Source organism: Loxodonta africana, chromosome 3 (assembly GCF_030014295.1).
Source record: "Loxodonta africana isolate mLoxAfr1 chromosome 3, mLoxAfr1.hap2, whole genome shotgun sequence".
Classification (NCBI taxonomy): Eukaryota; Metazoa; Chordata; class Mammalia; order Proboscidea; family Elephantidae; genus Loxodonta; species Loxodonta africana.
The window spans coordinates 43,044,889-43,066,732 of NC_087344.1; the positions used below are offsets into that span (position 1 = coordinate 43,044,889).

General features: G+C 37.4%; 1 protein-coding gene across 23 annotated transcripts in view; it reads right to left on the reverse strand.

The window, feature by feature from the left end:
- Positions 1 to 21,844, reverse strand: part of RERE (arginine-glutamic acid dipeptide repeats) — a 473,241-nt gene that overhangs the window by 133,175 nt on the left and 318,222 nt on the right. For 19 of the 23 annotated variants that reach the window (XM_064281204.1, XM_023552093.2, XM_064281194.1 and 16 more), the window contains 3 exons: positions 15,574 to 15,698; positions 15,245 to 15,325; positions 14,301 to 14,400 (listed from right to left, as the gene is read on the reverse strand). In XM_064281204.1, the coding sequence (XP_064137274.1) occupies positions 14,301 to 14,400; positions 15,245 to 15,325; positions 15,574 to 15,698 (306 nt within the window). The remainder of the gene's footprint in view (positions 1 to 14,300; positions 14,401 to 15,244; positions 15,326 to 15,573; positions 15,699 to 21,844) is intronic. The other 4 variants (XM_064281207.1, XM_064281203.1, XM_064281209.1 and 1 more) reach the window with 1 other exon arrangement.

The window sequence follows — 21,844 nt, forward strand, 5'->3', positions numbered from 1 at the left end:
GCGGAAAAGAGGAGGACCCTCAATGAGGTGGACTGACACAGTGGCTACTACAATGAGCTCCAGCATAACAATGATTGTAAAGATGGCGCAGGACCGGGCAGTGTTTCGTTCTGTTGTGCATAGGGTCGCTATGAGTCAGAACTGACTCAACGGCACCTAACAACAACAACCTAAAAAGAAGCAAAATACACCCTCTCTTCACTTATCAACATCATTAGGTTCCAAAGACTAGGTAATTATGTGAAATAGGTGCTATGCAAAAAGGAGGATGACTAAATCATATCACAAAATGGAAGATGGCTACGTTATTACATCATTATATAACTACCAAATTACATCATTAGATAACTACCAAATCACTGAGAATCATGGCCCAACCAACCTGACACACGTCCTTAACCATCAAAGCCAATATTATATTTCTCTTGCCTCGCACCTCAGTGGTTCCTTACTGCCGGATGTATTTTGTTAACAGGCAAAATAGTAGAAGAGTAGTTTTATACAACAGTTGGAAATTCAAAACACTGAATAACAACACAGTTGATAAGTGAGGAGAAGATGTATTAAAGTATTAAATTTAAAAAGTTCAACCCTTCATCTAAATGAGACAAAGAAAACGAATAAAGCAAGGTGCGTTAAAAGCATTATTACCTAGAACTTTAGATTCAAAGTGAATCTATGAAGTTCTCAGTCCAAAGAGAGACACACAGGTAAATTTCTAAATACTTAAACAATTTTCAAAACAAAAGTTCAAAATATGTCTAATTGGTCAAAGAATAATGAATAAAAGCTAACATTTACATATTATCAAGCTGATAATCTACTGAAAAGATGGTGGTTATACCAAAAAATCTCAGCTGTAACTGCATGGCCTCTTAATGCATCGTCGCTTATGCTATAACTAACAATATCATATGTAGGCTCCAGCATCCTGTTATTACATAAATAAAATATTAGCAAAGGTGCTTGTCAAGATTGATTTATAAGAGGTACTGTTCTGAAATTTATTGGATTTCCATAATAAGAAAACATACAGCATATCAACTTTTCTCATTAATCTTTTCAATAACAAATCGAAATCCTGAAAGAAAAAAAAAATCATCCTACTTTAACCTAAGTCTGCAAATATTAACCATTTAATGCTGACTAATCTAAATGCAGCTCGGCTGCTAACTGAAAGGTCAGCAGTTCAAATCCATCAGCCACTCCTTGGAAATCCCCATGGTGCAGTTCCATTCTGTCCTATAGGGTCCCTATGAGTTGGAATCGACTTGATGGCAACAGGTTTGGTTTTTTGTTTTTTTTTTAATCTAAATGGAGTAATAGTAAAAAGGGAAGTTTTAATCAAAAAATGTGAGTGTGAAATGAACGTCAGGAGAATCCTGATCACATGCTTTAAACAAACTTATAACAGGGCCTCCTGGCAACACCTTACTTGGGAGCTCAGAAATACAGCACATTCCATTATGTCCCTTTCACTGCAAAGCAAATCCACATCCAGATGCAGTAGTGATGCCCATTTAAGATGAACAAACAGAAAATCTCTGGCAGAAATTCTACAGACTTAATTTTTTACGACGAAAATGATCCATTGAGTACGCTTATCTGCACAGTCTGCTATGCCAATTTTACAATACTAAGTTCTCAGTGATCAAGGGTGATATATGGTTTGAACCTGATATATTTACTCAATCCACCAACAAACACTTATTACCTCTCTACCATGTACCAAAGGAGCCCTGATGGCGCAGTGGTTGAGTGCTTGGCTGCTAACCAAAAGGTCGGTGGTTCAAATCCACCAGCAACTCCACAGGAGAAAGATGTGGCATCTGCTTCCACAGAGATTTACACCCTTGGAAACCCTATGGGGCAGCTCTGCTCTGTCCTATAGGGTTGCTATGAGTCAGAATCGACTTGGCAGCAGAGGGTTTACCATGTACCAGGAATAGGGCTATAGCTGAGAAAACAAAGATGATTAATATTCAGTAGTTCACAAATAGCGGTATTTATAGATCAGAGATGAAAAACTATTAAGCTACTAGAAACTTTGATTTCTTTGTTGAGGGAGATGTGGACGTGCATAAATAAATAAGCAAGCAAACATATACTCTCTTGAATATATAAGAAGCTTAATCCAAATGTACAACAGCCACCCATATTTCTGGGAATAAAACTGTCCGGGCAGAGATAAAACCTTTGCTGCATGATTATAAATTTTACCGATATATACCGAGTATTATGTATGATTGTATGTATACTCATATACGTATGTTTAGCATTAGTGAGAGGAGATAAACTTATAAAAATGCCAATAAGTTACTGAGAGACAGAAGTTGAAAGAATTTGGATTTTACTAGGAAACTGGAAAGGCGCCTGAGCCCAAAGAATGAAATTCAGTATCAGTTTAGTAAAATTAAGACAGCATGACATTTTCAAGAAAACCTTACTCTCAAACTATAGGGTTCTTCTACAGTTTCTGGGCATGAATATAAAGGTCTATTTTGTGAAAGGCCAAACAAATATAAGCACTAAGGATGGCTGAACTAACCTCATTAGTGTAATATAGATGGTCTACTCTATATGTTATATAGCATTGTTTACAAATTATATGCAATTAAAAGTGTTCAGATGAGCTGCATATGAGGAAACGCATACCTGGAACAGTATACAGAAACATTTCTATCCAAGTTCTTTCAGGAGAAGCACTATTGCTTCTTCATATTTTAACATAACATATACATTTATAAATGAAATAATTTTACATTTGTAGGTGCTCACAACTTAAAATGTAAAAATATAGTAAAACATATTTTTGCTAGCATACACAAAGGAATATACCTGCCCATTGTCATTAAAAGCACCCTCCTCTTCCAGTAAGAGAGGCCAACACATCCATCAGTATTGCCTCTACATCACTACAAAATTGTTTCTTAGGTAAGAAGTCAAAAGATAAGAAATACATGTTAGCACGAATGAGCAAAGAACAACTGTGTACTGAACTAATCTGTAAATCCACCAATGGACCAAAAGTAATTCCAAGTAAGTCATGAAGCCATTATATATCTGTACATTTCCTACTTCTGTGATTCTCTAATGAGGTCTCTGCTATCAAGAATGTGTACATGTGGCTCAACATTTATACAAGCTGAGAAACATTTGCATTAAATTAAAATGGACTAAATACTTCAAACAAAAGGCAGAGCTTATCAGACTGGATAAAAGACACAAACAAGAACAACTATATGCCCACCACAAGAGGTGTACTTTAAATACAAAGACAAAACAACATTCCAAGTAACAAACTGGAAGAAGATATACCATGCAGACAACAAGCATAAGAAAGCTTGAGTGGTTCTATTAATATTAGACAAAATAGATTTGAAGACAAAAAGTATTACTAGACGCAAAGAGGGTCACGCTGAGACGGCAAAAGGGTCAATACATGAAGAAGGATATAAACATCATAAGCCTAATAATAAAATTTATAAATACATGAATCAAAAACAGAACTAAAAGATGATATAACCAAATCCAGGACTACAGTCAAAGACTTTAACTTCTCTCTCTCAGTAACTGACAATACCCAAGACCAAACCAAACTCGTTGCTGTCAAGTTGACTGTGACTCATAGCCACCCTACTGGACAGAGGAGAATTGCCCCGTTGAGCTTCTAAGGAGGAGCTGGTGGATTCAAACTGACGACCTTTTGGTTAGTAGTCATAGTTCTTAACCACTGCAACACCAGGGCCCCAAATGACAATACGACTAGATAAAAAAAATTAATAAGATATAAAAGATCTGAACAATAATACTAACCACCTTAAAGAAACTGACAATTATGTAACAGTATACTCGATAACTGTAGAATATGCATGCGGAACATTCAACAAGATAAACCTGAGCCTGGAAACATGACTAAACAGATTATGATCATAACACAATTAACTGGAAATCAAAAACGTTTTAAAACAATCTAGAGAAATCCCAAATATCTGGAAATAAAGCAGTTTAATTTCAAACAATCCAGGAGTTAAAGAAATCACAAAAAATATTTTTAATATTTTCAGTGGAATGATAATGAAAGCATAACAACCAAAATTCGTGGGATGTAGCTAAAGCAATGCTCAGGGGGAAAATTACACCATTATATTGTTCATTAGAAAAGAAGAAAAGTTTTAAACTCATTTATCTAAGCTCACAATTTTAAGTAGTGAGGGGGAAAAAATGAGCAAATTAAACCCAAAGGAAGTAGAAAAGAAATTATAGAGAATGGAAATCAATGAGATCACAAGCTAGCTATCTCAAAAGATTAATAATATTCATAAACCTCTAGCCAGACTTATCAACAGGAAACAAATTATCAATGTTAGAAATCAAAGAGAGGACAATATCACAGATGCTGTGGACATTTAAGAGATAATACAGGAATATATTGGACTTTATGCCAATAAATTTGGTAAGTTAGATGAATTAACAGAACATTTAAAAGACGCAGATTAATAGATTTTAAAAACTGAAACCTGAAGAAATATAAATTCTGAATAGGCCTACGTCTATTTGCAATTTCAAAACTTTCCGTTTAAAAAAAAAAAAAGACATAGCTGGGTTCACTATGAATTCTATCAAACATTTAAAGAAGGGGGAAAAAAAAAATCAATCCAACACAAACCCTTTAGGAAAACAGAGTAGGAAAAAACACATCTCAGCTTATTTTTTTAGGGCAGTACTACTGTGATACCTAAACCAGACAAAGATACTATAAAAAAGACGACTACAGATCAATAGCCATCATGAACACAGATGTAAAAGTCCTTAAAAATATTAACATATTGATTATAATAATATATAATAACCAAGCAAGATTTATCCTAGGTATGCACAGTTGATTTAACATTTGATATCAATCAATGCAATTCACCATAGTAACAAAATACAGGATAACTGCCATAAAAAAAAAGCATCTGATAAAATTTTATGTCCATTAACAATAAAAAGCTCTTCAAACTAGGATGTACAAGGTAACATTCTCAATTTAATAAAGAGTATCTACAAAACCCTATATTATAATTAAGAGTGAAAGACTCAATGTTTTCCTCCTAAGATCAGAAAGAAGGCAACGATGACCATTCTCATCACTTCTATTCAGCACGGTAGTAGTGTTCCAAGAGAATGCTTTTAATAAAGCATGAAAAAGACATAAAACCCCTGGAGATCAGAAGAGTTAAAATTGTCATAATTTGCAGATGATGTAACTGTATATTTAGAAAATCCTAAGAATCAACAAGAAAGATACTAGAACTAATAAGTGAATTTAGCAAGATCCCAGGCTACAAGGTAAATGCATAAAAATTTACTGTATGTCTATCCTATTGACAAACAATTTGAAATAACAAAATCTCAAACAGGAATTTCTTAGGGATAAATTTAAACGATAATCCCAATCAAAATTCCAACAAGCTTTTTAAAAAATGGCAACTGATAAGCAAATGCTAAAATTTATATGGAAATATAAATGACCAAAAATAGCCAAAGCAATCTTAAAAAACAAGTACATACTGGAAGACTTACATTACATGAGTTCGAGAATTCCTACAGAGCTACAGTAGTCAAGATACCAAGTCAAGAAAAATACCAGAAGTAGTTGGTTTTGAATAAAGGTACCAAGGAAATTAAATGAGAAAAATCTTTTTAAGTAAATGTTACTCCAACAAATGGTACCTGTGTGGGAAAATAATCAACTTTGACTCCTGATCTTGCACCACTTACAAACTTAACTTGAAATGTATCACAGACCTAAATGTAAGAACTAAAGCTTCTAGACTATTGCACAGGATACAAAGAACATAAGAGGAAAATAACGATACACTGGACTTTATAAGGAAACCCTGGTGGCACAGTGGTTAAGTGTAAATGGCTGCTAACCAAAGGGTCAGCAGTTCGAATTTGCCAGGCGCTCCTTGGAAACTCTATGGGGCAGTTCTGCTCTGTCCTATAGGGTCGCTGTGAGTCAGAATTGACTCAACAGCACGGGTTTGGACTTTATAAAAATAAAATACTTTGCTCTTTGATAGGCATCATTACCCAAAAAAAAGAAAGAAAGGAAAGCCACATTCATAACACATGTATGGACCTGCACCCAGAATATAAAAAGAATTCTTACCACTGAAGTATAAGACAAATCAATTTTTTTAATTGGACAAAGGATTCCAACAGAAAATTCATAAAAGAAAATGTAGAAATGGACAATAGAACATGAAAACATGCTCAACATCACTAATAATTAGGAAATTCAAATTAAAACCTCAATGAGATACTACTACACACCCATTTTTTGTTGATAGTTGCCATCGAGTTTGCTCCTACGCCATCCTCACAATCCTTGCTATGTCTGGCCCACCACTGTGTCAATCATCTCACTGAGTGTCTCTCCCGCTTTTGCTCTGACCCTCTACTTTACTAAACATTATGTCCTGCTCCAGCAGTTGGTCCCTCTTGATGACAGGTTGGGTCGTAGGTATGCAAGACAAAGTCTCACCATCCTCGCTTCTAAGGAGCATTTTGGCTGTACTTCCTCCAAGACATGATTTATTTGTTCTTCTGGCAGTTCATGGTATAGTCCATATTTTTCCCCAGCACCACAATTCAAAAGCATTAATTTCTCTTTCATCATTTTTTTTTTTTTTCCACTGTCCACCTTTTACATGCATATGAGGTGACTGAAAAGACCATGCTTGGGGCAGGCATGGTGTTGTTGCTCTTTTTTAGGTGCTGCTGAGTCAGTTTTCACTCATAGCGACCTCGTGTACAACTGAATGAAATGCTGCCTAGTCCTGTGCCATCCTCACAATCTTTGCTATGCTTGAACTCACTGTTACAGCCACTGTGTCAGTTCATCTTATTGAAGGTCTTCCTCTTTTTGGCTGATGCTCCACTTTACCAAGCATGATGCCCTTCAGGGTACTGGTCCCTCCTGATAACATGTCCAAATTACGTGAGACCAAGTCCTGCCATCCTTGCTTCTAAGAAGTATTCTAGCTGTACTTGTTCCAAGACAGATTTGTTCATTCTTCTGGCAGTCCATGGTATATTCAATATTCTTCGCCAACACCATAATTCAAAGGTGTCGATTCTTCTTCAGTCTACCTAATTCATTGCCCAGCTTTCGTATGCATATGAGGCGATTGAAAATACTATGACATACCTGTCATCAAAGTGACATTTTTGTCTTTTAAGATTTTAAACAGGTGTTTTGCAGTAGAGATTTCTTGATTGCTGCTTCCACCGGCACTGACTGTTGATCCAAGTAGAATGAAATCCTTGACTACTTCAATTTCTTCACCATTAATCATGATGATGTTTATTGGTCCAATTGTGATGATTTTCATTTTCTTTACGTTAAGGTGTTGCGGTGGATTAATTACTTTTGTGTGTGGCCTTTCTAGCCATGGTCTTGTAATTCCCACCCAGGCAACTGGGCAGGACTGTGTGAAAGGGTAACTGGCCCGCCAAGGGGACTGATCAGTTTTGCCTTAAAAGAGAGCCAATTCCAGAGCAGAGAGGAGGAGTCCACCACCACCAAGGTAGGAGAGACCAGCAGGAGAGACCTGAAAGCAGGAGAAGGCACGGTGGGCTTCCCAGCCCATGGAGAGGGAAAGCTGAGTGCCTCTGGGCAGAGACTGAGGGCCAGGGAGAGCCATGCTTGCGTGCACAGCTGGGGAAGGGCTATCCTGATGGAAGAAATGTATCCTGAGTGTTCTTGAGCCTGAACTGTAACTGTTAATTCCCTAATAAACCCAATAATTGTAAGTATTGTCTGTGAGTTCTGTGTGGTCATTGCAATGAATTATCAAACCCACTAGAGAGTACTATGGGAGAGAAAGCTGCTGTCAGACTTTGTAGAGAGAGGAGGCATGTCTGACCTCTGCCTCACAGGAATCAGCCTTGGGTTGTTGATCTTGATTCTCCTTCCCAACTGTGAAGTTAGAGGAGGTCAGACATCGCCCTCACGCCATTTTTATATGTATAATCCATAGCAGGGATCAGTCCCTGGAGAAAGACATCACGCTTGGTAAAGTAGAGGGTCAGTGAAAAAGAGAAAGGCTCTCAATGAGATGGATTGACAGTGGCTGCAACAATGGGCTTGAGCTTAACAACTATTGTGAGGATGGTGCAGGACTGGGCAGTGTTTTGTTCCATTGTACATCGGATCGTACACACGATCACTATGAGTTGGAACTGATTCTAAGGCACCTAACAACAATCCATACTAAAAGCTGTAGTGTTTGACCTTCATCAGTAAGTGCTTCAAGTCATCTTCATTTTTGGCAAGCAAGGTTGTGCCATCTGTATATCACAGGTTGTTAATGAGTCTTCCTCCAATCCTGATGTGGCATTCTTCTTCATACAGTCCAGCTTTCTGGATTATTTGCTCAGCATACAGACTGAATAAGTAAGGTGAAAGGATACAACCCTACCGCACACCTTCCCCAATTTTAAACCATGCAGTAACTCCTTGTTCTGCTTGAAGGACTGCCTCTTGATCCCCGGGGTTCAGCATGAGCACAACTAAGTGTCCTGGAATTTCCACTCCTTGTAATGCTATCCATAATTTGTTATGATCCAAAACTTCGAATGCCTTTGTGTAGTCGATAAAACACAGATAAACATCTTTCTGGTATTTTCTGCTTTTGGCCAAGATTCATTTGACATCAGCAATGATATTCCTCATTCCACATCCTCTTCTAAATCCAACTTGAACTTCTGGTAGTTCCCTGTCAATTAAAAAATGGATCTTCACCAAAATTTTGCTAGCATGTGATATTAATGATATTATTTGGTAATTCTCCATTCCATTAGATCACCTTTCTTTGGAATGGACATTAACATGGATCTCTTTCAGTCTGTTGGCCAGGTAGCTGTCTTCCAAATTTCTTGTCATGGATGAGCAAGCATCAATTGATGGCCCATCAATTCCCAGAGCTTTGTTTTTCACCAGTGCTTTCAGCGCAGCTTGAACTTCTCCCTTCAGTACTAGAGATCCTTGATTATATGCTACCTCCTGAAATAGCTGAACATTGACCAATTCTTTTGGCTACGGTAACTCTGTGTATCCACTGTAATACTTTACCTCTTCTCCAGCTGCCCTTTGAAATCTTCTGTTCAACTCTTTTAACTTCATCATTTCTTCCATTCACTTTCCTACTCTGCATTTAGGAGCAAGTTTCAGGGTCTTTTAACATCAATTCTGGTCTTGTCCTTCGTTTCTGTCTTTTCAATGACCTTTTACTTTCTTCATGTATGATATCTCTGATGTCATTCCACAACTCTTCTAGTCTTCAGTTATTAGTGGTCATTGAATCAAATCCATTCTTGAGCCAGACTCTAAATTCAGGTGCAATGTATTCATGATCCTACTTTGCCTCTCGTGGACTTGTTCTAATTTTCTTCAGGTTCAGCTTGAACTTGCATATGAGCAATTGATGATCTGTTCCATAGTCAGCCCCTGGCTTTGTCTAATAATAGTGAGCTTTTCCATCGTTTTTTCCCACAGATGTAGCCAATTTGATTACTGTGTAATCCATCTGGTGAGGTCCACATGCACACTCATCGACTACGTTGTTAAAAAACAAGTATTTTGATGTGTAAGTCGTTGGTCCTGCAGAATTATATCATGTGATCTCTGGCATCATTTTCCAACTACTGATCCTTCTTCATTGTTTCCAGCTTTGACATTCTAAAAAAAAACCAGTGCCGTCGAGTCAATTCCGACTCATAGCAACCCTATAGGACAGAGTAGAACTGCCCCACAGAGTTTCCAAGGAGCACCCAGTAATTACCAGTGCATCTTGATTATACATCTGATCAAGTTAGACTGCAGCAGTTTGTAAAACTCTTCAATTTCTTCATCTTTGGCATTAGTGGTTGGTGCATAAATTTGAATAGTCATATTAACTGATCTTCCTTGTAGGCATAAGGCTATTAGCCTATCACCGACAGCACTGTCCTTCAGGTTAGATTTTGAAATGTTCTTTTTGACAATTAATGCAACTTTCTCTTCAATTTGTTGTTCCTGGCACAGTAGACCATATGACTGTCACATTGAAAATGGCCAGTACCAGTCCACCATTTCAGCTCACTAATGCCTAGATGTTGATCTTCGAGAGTTGCGTTTCATTTTTGATGACTTCTAATTTTCCTTGATTCTTACTTTGTACATTCCATGTTCTGATTAATAACGGATGTTTAGCGACTAGGATGGCTAAAATTAAAAAGGCTGAAATATCAAATCTTGATGAAGAATGTTAACAAACTGACCTGGGTAGTACGAATGATTTGCACTTGACTATTCTGGGTACTGACCTAAAGGTTGGCAGTTCAAACTCATCCAGTGGTGCTGTGGAAGAAAAGGCCTGGCGATCTGCTTCCTTGAAGAGTACAGCCAAAAAAACCCTATGGAGCAATTCTATTCTGTAACATATGGGGTCGTCATGTGTCAACTCGATGTTAACAGGTTTGTGTTTTTGGATGAGAATGTAAGATGATACAACCACTTTTGTAAACAGTTCTCAAAAAGCTACCCACACACTCACCATACCATCCAGCCACTCCATTCCTAGGTATTTATTTATCCAAGAGAATTGAAAACAGATTTTCACACAAAATCTTGTACAACAATGCTCATAGCACCCTTATCTGTAATGGCCAAAAAGTCAAATGACCATCAACAGGATGAGTGGATAAACAAACTATGAATATCCATATAATTGAAGACTGCTCAGCAATAAAAAGAAATTAACTATTGAGACGTTTAACAACATGAATGAATCTCAAAATCATTATGCTGAAAGCCAGACTCAAAAGAGTATATACTATATGATTCCATTTGTATAATATTCTAGAAAATGCAAGCTAATCTGTAATGACAGAAAATGTATCCGTGGTTACCTGTGGGTGGAAGCAGAAAAGGACTACGAAAGGGTATAAGGCAACTTTTGGGAGTGTTGGAAATGATTGGTCTCTTGGTTATCATAGTCGTTTGACATGTGCACACATCTACAAAAACTCATCAAATTATGTACTTTTAGTCAGAGGAGTTTAGGGTACTTAAGTTATACCCCCAACAAGTCATTTATAAAAACTGCACACCAAAAATTTCATTGTTCACTGTGAAGAAAAAAATTTTGAGAGTCAAAATAAGTAATTCAGAAAAGCTTAAATTTAAAAATGGGTCCACACAACTGTCATAAAGAACTGATAGTTCAAAGACTCAATTTAAAGATTGTTCAGTTTTAAAAAATTAAACTATTTAAAACACACTTCTATTTATTCTGTACTGTTTATCAAAACCCTAAAGAGAAGTATGGAATTCCTGGGTGACGCAAACGGTTAAGCACTTGACTGCTAACGGGCAAGGTTGGCAGTTTGAATCCACCCAGGGGCACCTGCGAAGAAAAGCCTGATGATCTACTTCTAAAAAATCAGCCACTGAAAACACTATACAGCGCAGTTCTACTCTGCGACACACGGAGTTGCCATAAATCTGAATCAACTCAATGGCAACTGGTTTGGTTTTCTATCTAAATAGACCTACCAGCATGTTCAGGAGCCCTGGTGGCACGGTGGTAAAGCGCTCAGCTGCTAACTGAAAGGTTGGAGGTTCAAACCAACCAGCTGTACCATGGGAGAAAAGACCTGTCAATCTGCTTCTGCAAAGATTACAGCCTAAGAAACCCTATGGGACAGTTCTACTCTGTCCTATAGGGGTGCTATGAGTCATAATTAACAGCAGTGGGTTTGTTTTTTTTTGTTGTTGTTCTTGTCTGTTTGTTTGTTTACCAGGATGTTCAACCTACTCTGATGTGTTCATGTAGCAGATTTCACGTATTTTAAATTTCTATTTTGCCCTTGGAGATAGGAAATAGACATTAATCACTCACAGATTTATTCTAAACTGATAAATGCCTAACTTTGTTTTAACTCTATGGTATACTCTTAGAAGAAATAAATACTCTCATATGATATTACTTAACACAGCTCAAATCCTCCATTGCCCCAAGGAGGTAAAAATAAACATTAACTTTTCACAAGATCCTTTTCATTCGCTTCACTTTTCATTAAGGAAGTATCTGACTGAAATCCTCTTCGAGTCGTACAACCACAAAGTACAAACATTATAATAGCCATGAAACTCTTCCATTCACCCCAAAATGACCAGGCAATGCAGCCCCTCAGTAGCTAGATATACCTGTATTACCTAACCCCAGAGCCACCCTGGGCCAGCCTAGGCACGCAGAATTTCAAGCGATGGGAAGGTAGCTTCACAGAAATAAAAACACGTAAAAAACTAAAAACTCTCCGGCAATGCTAAAGGAAACTTCACAAGGAACTTGCCACAAAGGACCATGGGCAAAAATAGTCCAAATTATTTCTGTACAGAAATGTATTCTACAGAATCCTTAGAGTTTAGGATAAGAAAGGGATTAATCATATAAATTTAGGAAAGTGGCAGGAACAGACTTTTAATTAAATACAGTAAAATCTTTCTTATTCAAAATTTAACGGATAAAATAGTCATGAAAGCAGATTTTTTTTCTTAATGCTTTTATACAAAAAACTCAACAGAAAAGCTCATATCAAAGACTTGCTTTGAATATTCACACCCTTTTCAAGATATTCTGAATTGACATTCATACCTACACCTTAGCCTCTGTCCGTAGTATCACCACTCTCTGAGTTTCAGTTTCCTCATCTATAAAATGATTTCTAAGGCCTTTTCCAACTCTATATGTTCAGAATAAAGATTTCTTAGACAGTATAAAAACCTAAGAGTCTAAAAGGTGGAAAGTTGGCAAATATAGTTTATGAGAATATGGAAAAGAACATTCAGTTATTTAGAACATGACATATTCTCAGAAAGATCACTCAGCTTCCAACAATGGCACATACAAGAGATTATTATGTTATGTAATAACCACAAAACATAATTAGACCAGGAATAAATTTCAGCCATATCATTCAGATCCCTATATATATTTCTTCAAAAGCAAACTCAGTAGGAGAAGGATGCCTAAAATTCGGGAATCAGGGTTATTTTCTTCCCTCTGTTATGAACTGTTTGGATTGTTGGCATTCAACAGTCATCTAGCCTTTCAGAGCCTCGGATTCTTACCTACTTAAGGAGATTGGGATAGATGATCTCCAAAGTCCCTTCCAGCTATACTGACCTCTCAAGAAAAACACAGGGTATTTTAATTAATTTAGTTAAACATCGGAAGAGTTGCTTAAGTCTCAGGCTCAACAGACTGTTACTATACATAACAAGCAGAATCTTCATTAATGTATCAGAAATTGATCCCACAATAATTCTTTATTATTACTTCAGATTTGATGACTTCACATTAATAACCATACAGAGAAAAACTGTTTCATATAACTTTAAAACACATTAATTTTCCTACACAGCTCTATGGTATAAATTCTAAGGCCAAAAAGAAGTGTCCAAAAAAAAAAAAAAAAAACCGGTTTCAGTAATCATATTGGTTGTAGCAGTGTAAGTGTTGTTACACTGAGCTGTTGTGTATCACAGAATTCAAGTAAAGGAGTAATTAACGGTGGTGTGCTAAGCAACCAGCTCAATAAAGTTAGCTTCAGCTTGTTTCATTTTGCTTTCGATTTTCTAAAGATTATTATTTTTTAAACTTAATTTTGTTTTATAATCATGTAAAATATTCACATGGTTCCAAAGTAAAATCTACAAAAAACAAATTTGTTCAAAGAAGTTTAGCTTATATCCCTGTCCCTCCATGCACTTTCAAACACACAGTCTCAGATATAGTGAAGAAGGTTAAAAGCGTAGCCTCTGAATTTAAATCTTTAGTGTGAGACCTTGGATTGTGACTAAATCTCACTATATTTATTTCCTCATCTCTAAAATGGTGATAATAGTAGAACCTCCTTCAGAGGGGTGTTGTGAGGATTAAATAAGATCATGTGCATAGTACTGGGCTGGTGAGGTCTCAATAAATATTCACCACTATTATTAGCACCTCATTTGAGGCTCAAGACAATCCTGCAATCCCAGACAGATTAGGATATGAACCTGGAGGTGCCGCATCACTGGCCTAAGGTCAGGGAGCTCTATGACCAAGACCATGGCTTGTCTTTCAGTTCCAGTACCACATCATGGTACTTACTCCTGAGATTCCAGGCTACTGCACATCCCCTGCTCATTACACATTCCCTACTGCTAGCACAGGAAAAAAGGAACTTTCTTCTGCCTAGGGTGATGGCAAGAGACTTACCGTGTTCAGTGCATTGAGAGTGGTGTCATCCCGAGACGCTGCAACACAGCCATCTTCTGTGGAGCCCCCATCACACATCCCTGCAAATGCTGCCATGCTCCTTCAGGAAAGAAGAAAAAACATCAGCACGTACATTTTAGCCCTCAACTTTCAGAGTACATTTTCAGCTCTGCCGAAATTTCATTACCACATATGTGGTAAGCAGGATTCTCAGTTCTGCCTCTGCTTTTGCAACAACAACGAAAGTTTCCTCCCTAGGTAACCTTTCACTCACTCAGAAGGAGAAACATTACTTTTAGCCAGGTACATTTGTGTTCTTTCTTTCCATGCTTTATTAGTACTCGCATTTTAGTTTTGAGCAAGTAAATAAGCTACACCTATTTGTAACAACAGTAGGCTAGATTATAATCTTCTTAAAGAGAAGTTTCATAAACATATGAAATTAAAATTCTCTGAAACTTGACTTAATTCTTCTCACATTATACATCAACCACCTTCAGGTGAATAAAAAGTGAAAACAAAGAGATTAAGAACACTCTTGGGAATCATTTGCTCCACTTGAACATTCCCACCCCTACTGTGCACCACCAGGCATGCCATGCCAACCACAGAATGGCCAGAGCCACAATGCAGATGCCTGGAGCTCTGCTGTGGTGTTTTCTCCTGGTGCTCATGGCTGAGGCTATAGTGAGTTAGCCCCAGAAATCACTGCAGATGAAAGGTTCTCTGCTGCTCTGTGATGTGTTAGGAACAGATTTAATCTTCTCTTTTGTAGCTTGGGCATTCGTAGGTGAGCAAGTAAGTTCACCAGTGTAATTACAGATAAATGCTCTCAGACAGGTAAGCCACAACAATGTCAAGTTCAGGTCAGGCACTAAAGAATATAGCCTCTGAGTAGAGATAACATGAAATCTGTAGCGGAATTTTAAGGTGGGCTGACTGACCCAATTACCCAACTGGATGACGTGGTGATAACTGCGTCCATAGCTTTAAGATGTTTTCCTTCTGATGAACAGTTCCAAAATCTGATGTGGAGTAAACGCCAACAAGAATTAACCCAGGAAAAAGGTGAATTAACCATGAAGAACAATTTTTCTCTGATAAGAAGGTCCAGGGCTCTAATTATAAAGACTATAACAAAATTTAATCCCAGAGAATACCTAATGCATAAATAATTTTCGGGGAAAGGAAAAAGTTCATTGCCTATCAATCTGAATTGATTACTAATCTGAAGGTCTAATTCAGAAAGTGGGATAGGGCAGATTCCCATTACCTTGCTGCCCTCAAGTACATGAGGAGATCACAGTCATTCACTCCAGGCATCCAAACCAATTCTTCATGTTGGGTCACAGTGTCACCATCTGGAGAAGGAAACGGTTGCAAATCTGGAAGTTTGGCCTGTAAAGCAAGGATGAAGAAGTTACAATCAAGGCACACAGAAAGATCTGTCTCCAACACAATGGCTTCCTGAGCCTCTTTCTGTAGGCAGCAGAGAATAAACCCTGAGTCATTTTCCACTGGGCTGGACCACATTCAGAATCATTCCGCCAGACAAGACTGCACAATGGGATTGCTTAATCTCTACTTAACAAGCAGCAAACAGTATCAAAGTAAAACACTGCGAGCACCATCCAAAAGAGTGAAACAGAAATGGAACTGTGTCAATAAGACAATTTAAAAAACAAAAGCACACCAAAAAAAAGTTTCAGGAGACAATAGCTCCTTGGTAAATAAGGGAAATAAACACACAGCTCCAATATAATAAATTTACAAAGAAAGCATGTAAATAATGAAGCCTCACCTAAGGATATTTGCTGAAAAATTAAATGAACTTCCCTACTGGATGAATGTTACTTTCAAGAGAAACAACAATATGAGTTATGGTCAGCATCAAAAAGACATTTTGGGGTAATAGCCTTTAAGCAATGGAATTAAAAACATAGTTGAATTAACCTATGGTGACAGAAATCAAACCAGTGGTTGCTTTGATGAAGGGGCAAGAAGGAACATTCTAGGAGGACAGAAATATTCTGTATCTTGATATTCATACATCACAGCCAATTAAACAGTATACATAAGCAAAAAAATTCAGTAAATGAAGCAGGAAGAGTATAAGGTAGCACTGTGCAATAAAAATAAAGTGAGAGCTACATGTTTAATTTTAAATATTCTAACAGCCACATTAAAAAAGTAAAAAGCAGATGAAATTAATTTTAATAGTATATTTTAACACAACATATTTAACATATTATCATTTCAATATGTAAACTAAACTTCAAAACATTAATGAAGTATTTTGCATTCTATTTTTTATACTAACTTTTGGAATCTGTGTGTTTGCTTAGATCACATCTCAGTCTGGACCAGCCACGTTCCAAGTGCTCACCAGCCACATGTGGCAGTGGCTACCGTAATGGACAGCACAGGTATTTGGTATTAGAGAGCAAAGGGAACCATGATGAAATAGAGAGCGAGCCGTCCCAGCCAGGTGAATGCTGCCACGCAGGAATGCGTCCCAGTGTTTGTATATGCTCCAATTTTTCTTCCAAAATCCAGAAATCTTGATTTTATTTGCAGGTTCATGATTTTAAATCGTAGTTATTCAAGTTTAAAAAAAAAAAAAAAAAGCTGTGTGGCAAAAATACAATATCATCGCAGTATGTGGTCTTTGGGTTGCATTCTTCAACCTTTGTTTTACAAACCCTGAAATGTGTATCAAGCCCTGACTTTCTCCATACGAGGACATTTTTCTTTGATTTAGAATTGACTTTTACAATGTTTAATTGATGCCACAATTAGTTCTGCTTCATATATAATGAACAAAATTAAAACACAAGAGATATTAGTATCAACAGGTGGTTGTTGACATCAGTACTGAGCTCTGTTTCCCCAGCACCAAGTACAGTAAACGGTACAGTAAACAACAACAAAAAAAAAAAACCTGTTACCATCAAGTTGATTCCTACTCCTAGCGACCCTACAGGACAGAGTAGAACTGCCTGATAGGATTTCCAAGATGCTACTGGAGAATTTGAACTACCTATGTTTTGGTTAACAGCTGAGCTCTTAACCACTATGCCACCAGGACTCTCTCCAAAAATTGTTTGGGGGTAGCGAGCAAATCTCTAAAGAAAAATAAACTAGATATAACTAGACAGTTTACAGAAAAAGAAATACAAATGGCTCTTAATCATAGGAAAGCACGATCAACCTTGCTGACAAGAGAAATCCAGATTTTAACGACACTGAGATATCACTTCCCACCTGTCAGACTGATAACCACCAAGTGCCAATATACGAGGCTGTGGTGGGGGAAAAAAATAGCACTAAGTTGCTGGTGTGAATGCAAAATGGTATAATCTCTATGGAGGCGATTTTGGCAATATCTTCAAAATTACACATGCACTTGCCCTGTAAGCTAACTATCCCCCCTTCTGGGGACAGATCCCAAAGACATACTATCAAAAAATAAAAATCTACATACACAGGCTATTCATTGCAATACTACTTTTAATGGCAAATGTCCATCCATAGGGACCGGAGGAATAAACAGTTGTATCCACACAACTGAAGTCTGTGAAGTGGTGGAAGGGAATGAGGAAGAGCTCTACGTACCACCATGGAGGAAAGGCCAGAACAATTATTAACAACAACAAAAAAAAACAGGCGGTGAAAAGTATGTACGCTACCATTTATCTAAGCAGGGGGGGGAGAGTAAAAATAAGAAGAAACTAAAATCTTAAAAAAAAAAAAATTACTCATAGGGGATGGAGGGAACACGTGGAAGGGACAGGGATAGAAGCTTTTTTTTTTTTCCCCACCATGCTCTGTAGATTTGACGTTGGAGTCATGTATATTTCACATAATTACAAAAACAAAATACAGAATAACAAACCCTTAAAAAACTCTAAAACAAAATGAAACAAACAACTATGCATTGAGTAAGGAGCCATGGTGGTGCAGTGGTTAAAGCACTCTGTCCTATAGTGTCGCTATGAGTCGGAATCGACTCCACATCAACAGGTTCGGTTTTTTTGGTTTATGTACTGAGTTGCTTCCTTTCTAGGAAGTATTTCAAGTAACTTTTAAACACATTATACAACCCTAGTGGGATATATTCTGAGGTCAAAAAAATTTTGGATTAAATCTGTTTTTAATAATATTGTTTGGAGCAGTATGAATACTGTTATTCTGAGTCATTGTGGATGTGTTTTATTTTATTAAAAATGGGATTTGAGGCATGAGAGGAGGATACAGATATAGATGAAAGAGATTAACACACGGGATAAATTAAAATTTGAATTAGAAGTACCAGTGTGAATTCACCATGTAATTTACCTTTAAATAAAGCAAAGTAAAGCATATTTCCTAACTCCGTCCCCAGAAAAGGCATAGAAACAGCAACCCAGGAGCAATAGACACTCTAGCATGCGGTCTCTAAATGCCCACTAAAACAAAGCAGGGCTCCTAAGAGAAAAGTTTAATCCCCAGTCTAGGCAGGGAACACACAAAAGATGAGGCATTAAAATCACGCCACAGCAGATAAAAGGAACCTATCAGACTACTTGGGTTGAGTCAAAAAGGAAGCAGAAGCAAAAAACAGGATAATTTAATCATTGATAAGCATACCTGTACTGGATTAAAAAGTAAAGAATTTTAAATGCATGGATTATTAATACTTACGAAGGAAAAAAACCTCATTGGTCACCACTGGAAGATGCTGGGGAACCAACTCAGTATTTTGAAAACTGATATAACTGGAAAGAATGAAACATGTATCTTGCCTTTCCTATGTGATCTGTACCTTCCAGGTACCAAACTGTTTATAAAGAGAAGTTTCATTTATTCAGCTAATAAATAAAGAAGGCATGACAAAATTAGAATATCACTATTTTGAAACCCCTAATAATGGATCTAAATAGGGTAAATAACAATAATCAGTGGGTGCTGCTGGGGTTGCCAATTACCATCAAGTCAATTCCAACTCACGGCAATCCCACGCGTGCAGAGGAGAACTGCTCCACAGGGTTTTCAAGGCTATTATGACCTTTCAGAAGCACATGGCCAGGCCTGTCTTCTGAGGTGCCCCTGGGTGGTTTTAAATCACCAACCTTTTGGCTAGTATTTGACTTCTTACCTATTTGCACCACCGGGGACTCCCAATGGCTGCTAACCATCAGGAAAAGAGACATAAGTACCTCCTGGTGTAAGCACTTAACACTGTCCATGAAGTATTCTTGTGAGGGGGAGAAACCAAATAAAAATTTGATTAAACCTGTATATTTAACCACTAATTTTCAATAAATAAGAAGGACAAGCAAGCAAGTTTAATGACACATACACATGCAATCAGAAAAATCCGAACTGTGGAAAGTCCTATAGGACAAACCATCCAGCTTCTTCAACATATACACTGAGGGGGGAAAGAAAAAAGACTGAAGAGAAACTTATGAATTAAAAAAGATTTAAGAGACAGATCAACCAATTGCAACGTATAGCCCTTATTTAGGTTCCAATTTGAACTGCAAAAATAACAAATTATGAGACAATTAAGAAAATGTAGATGTATGTGAACACCTGGCTATTAAGAAATTGCTAATTACTGTTAGGTGTGATATACTATGGCTGTGTTTTTTAAAAGAACTCTTACCTTTGGAATATTTACAAGTAAAATGAGATGTTCATGCTTGTTTAAGAACAATGGCAGAGGGGGAGAGGGGAAGGTATGAGGGAGCATATAATAATAAGTTTGCCCACAAATTCATATTTGTGAGAGCTGAGTAATGAGGCTATGGGGGTTTTACCATACTATTTTTTCCCTTACTTTTGTACATGTTGACATTTTCCCTAATAAAAGTTACATTTTCAAAGAACGTAAATGTTGTCAATTTATAAAAAACAAGCTCTGTTATTTTTGTAGTGTTCGGAACTTTTTTTGCGGGGGGGGGGATGCATACAGAACACATTTTAAATATCACATAAAATAAACATCTGATTTTAAATGAAAGTATCAAAAATCCAAGCATAGTGAAATCTGTTCCCTTTCTATGACCTTCGGCATTTTTTACTTAAGAACTACTTTTTCTGTCATTGTAGGGGGAAACAGCTCTAAGAGTCTGGTACAAAGAACTAAACACACTGGAAACACAGGGAGGGAGAAGGAACGGGAGGAGAATACAGTGGCACCAGAGAGCACAAGACAAACAGACGTAATTAAGTACTACCAGGCACATACTGGATTGCTTGATTAAAAACGTCACTCCTACGCCTGAGGGCACAGGAAATACAGTCCAGAGGTGGTAGTCAGGCCCCTCTAATTAGGCTACACAAGAGAAGGGTGTACCTGAACAAAGGGGAACGTCGAGGGGCGTGTCCTCTCATAGCTTTATTCTTCCTGTATGAGTTATAATCCTACTTATTAGAAAAGAAGTTGTCTTCTAGAAATTCTACGATTCTGATGGTTTCAATGTTTAGGCTTAAATATCCACTCACTTCTTAATTCTTTCTCACTACAGAGTTAATATTCTTAAAAAAAAAAAAGGAATATGCAGCAATTCCACTCCTAGGTATACACCCAAAGGAACCGAAAGCAGGAAGTTAAGCAGATACTTTTACATGAATGTTCAGTGCAGCACTATTCACAATAGGCAAAAAGCTGAAAAGCCCAAGTGTCCATCAACAATGAATGGATAAACAAAACGTGGTATTATCCATACGTGGAAATACTATTTAGCCATAAAGAGAAATGAAGTTCTGACGCATGCTGCAACATGGATGAACCTTGAAGATATATGCTAAGTGAAATAAGTCAGACACAAAAAGACAAATATTACCCGACCCCACTTACATGAAATGTCTAGAACAGACAAATGCATACAGACAAAAGATTATTAGTGGTTACCAGGGGCTGTGAGGAGGGGAAATAGGAGAGTTATTGCTTAAAGGGTAATGAGTTTCTATTCAGGATGATGAAACACATTTGGAAATGGATGATGGTGATGGCCGCACAAGACTGTGAACGTAATTAATGTCATTGATTGTACACTTAAATATGGTTAAATGGCAGTTGTTTGTTACATATATTTTACCACACTAAAAAAATTTTGGAAGTGAATGAAAATAGATAAACTGACATACATACATATAATATATGCTCAAAATCCAGAGAGAGAAACAAGCAACTAGACAGACTACTAAAACACTCACATCATTCTATGAACTACCTGTATCACATGTCATGGGTATATGATGGCCACAGTGGCTGACTCCCCAACATCCAGACACAGAAATGAACAGCTAGACAGACTACTAAAACGCTGACGTCATTCTACGGGCTGCCTGTATCACGTATCTTGGGTATACGATGGGCAAAGTGGCTGACTCCCCAACATCCATTCCAATTCAAATCACAGCCTACGCCAATCATGCTAAACCCATTTTCCTCATGATTTAGAAATGGACACATGACCCATTCAAGGCAGCAAGATCTGCAGGGTCTCTGGGGACCTTCTGGGAAAATTCTCTTTGTTCCTAACGGGAAGAAA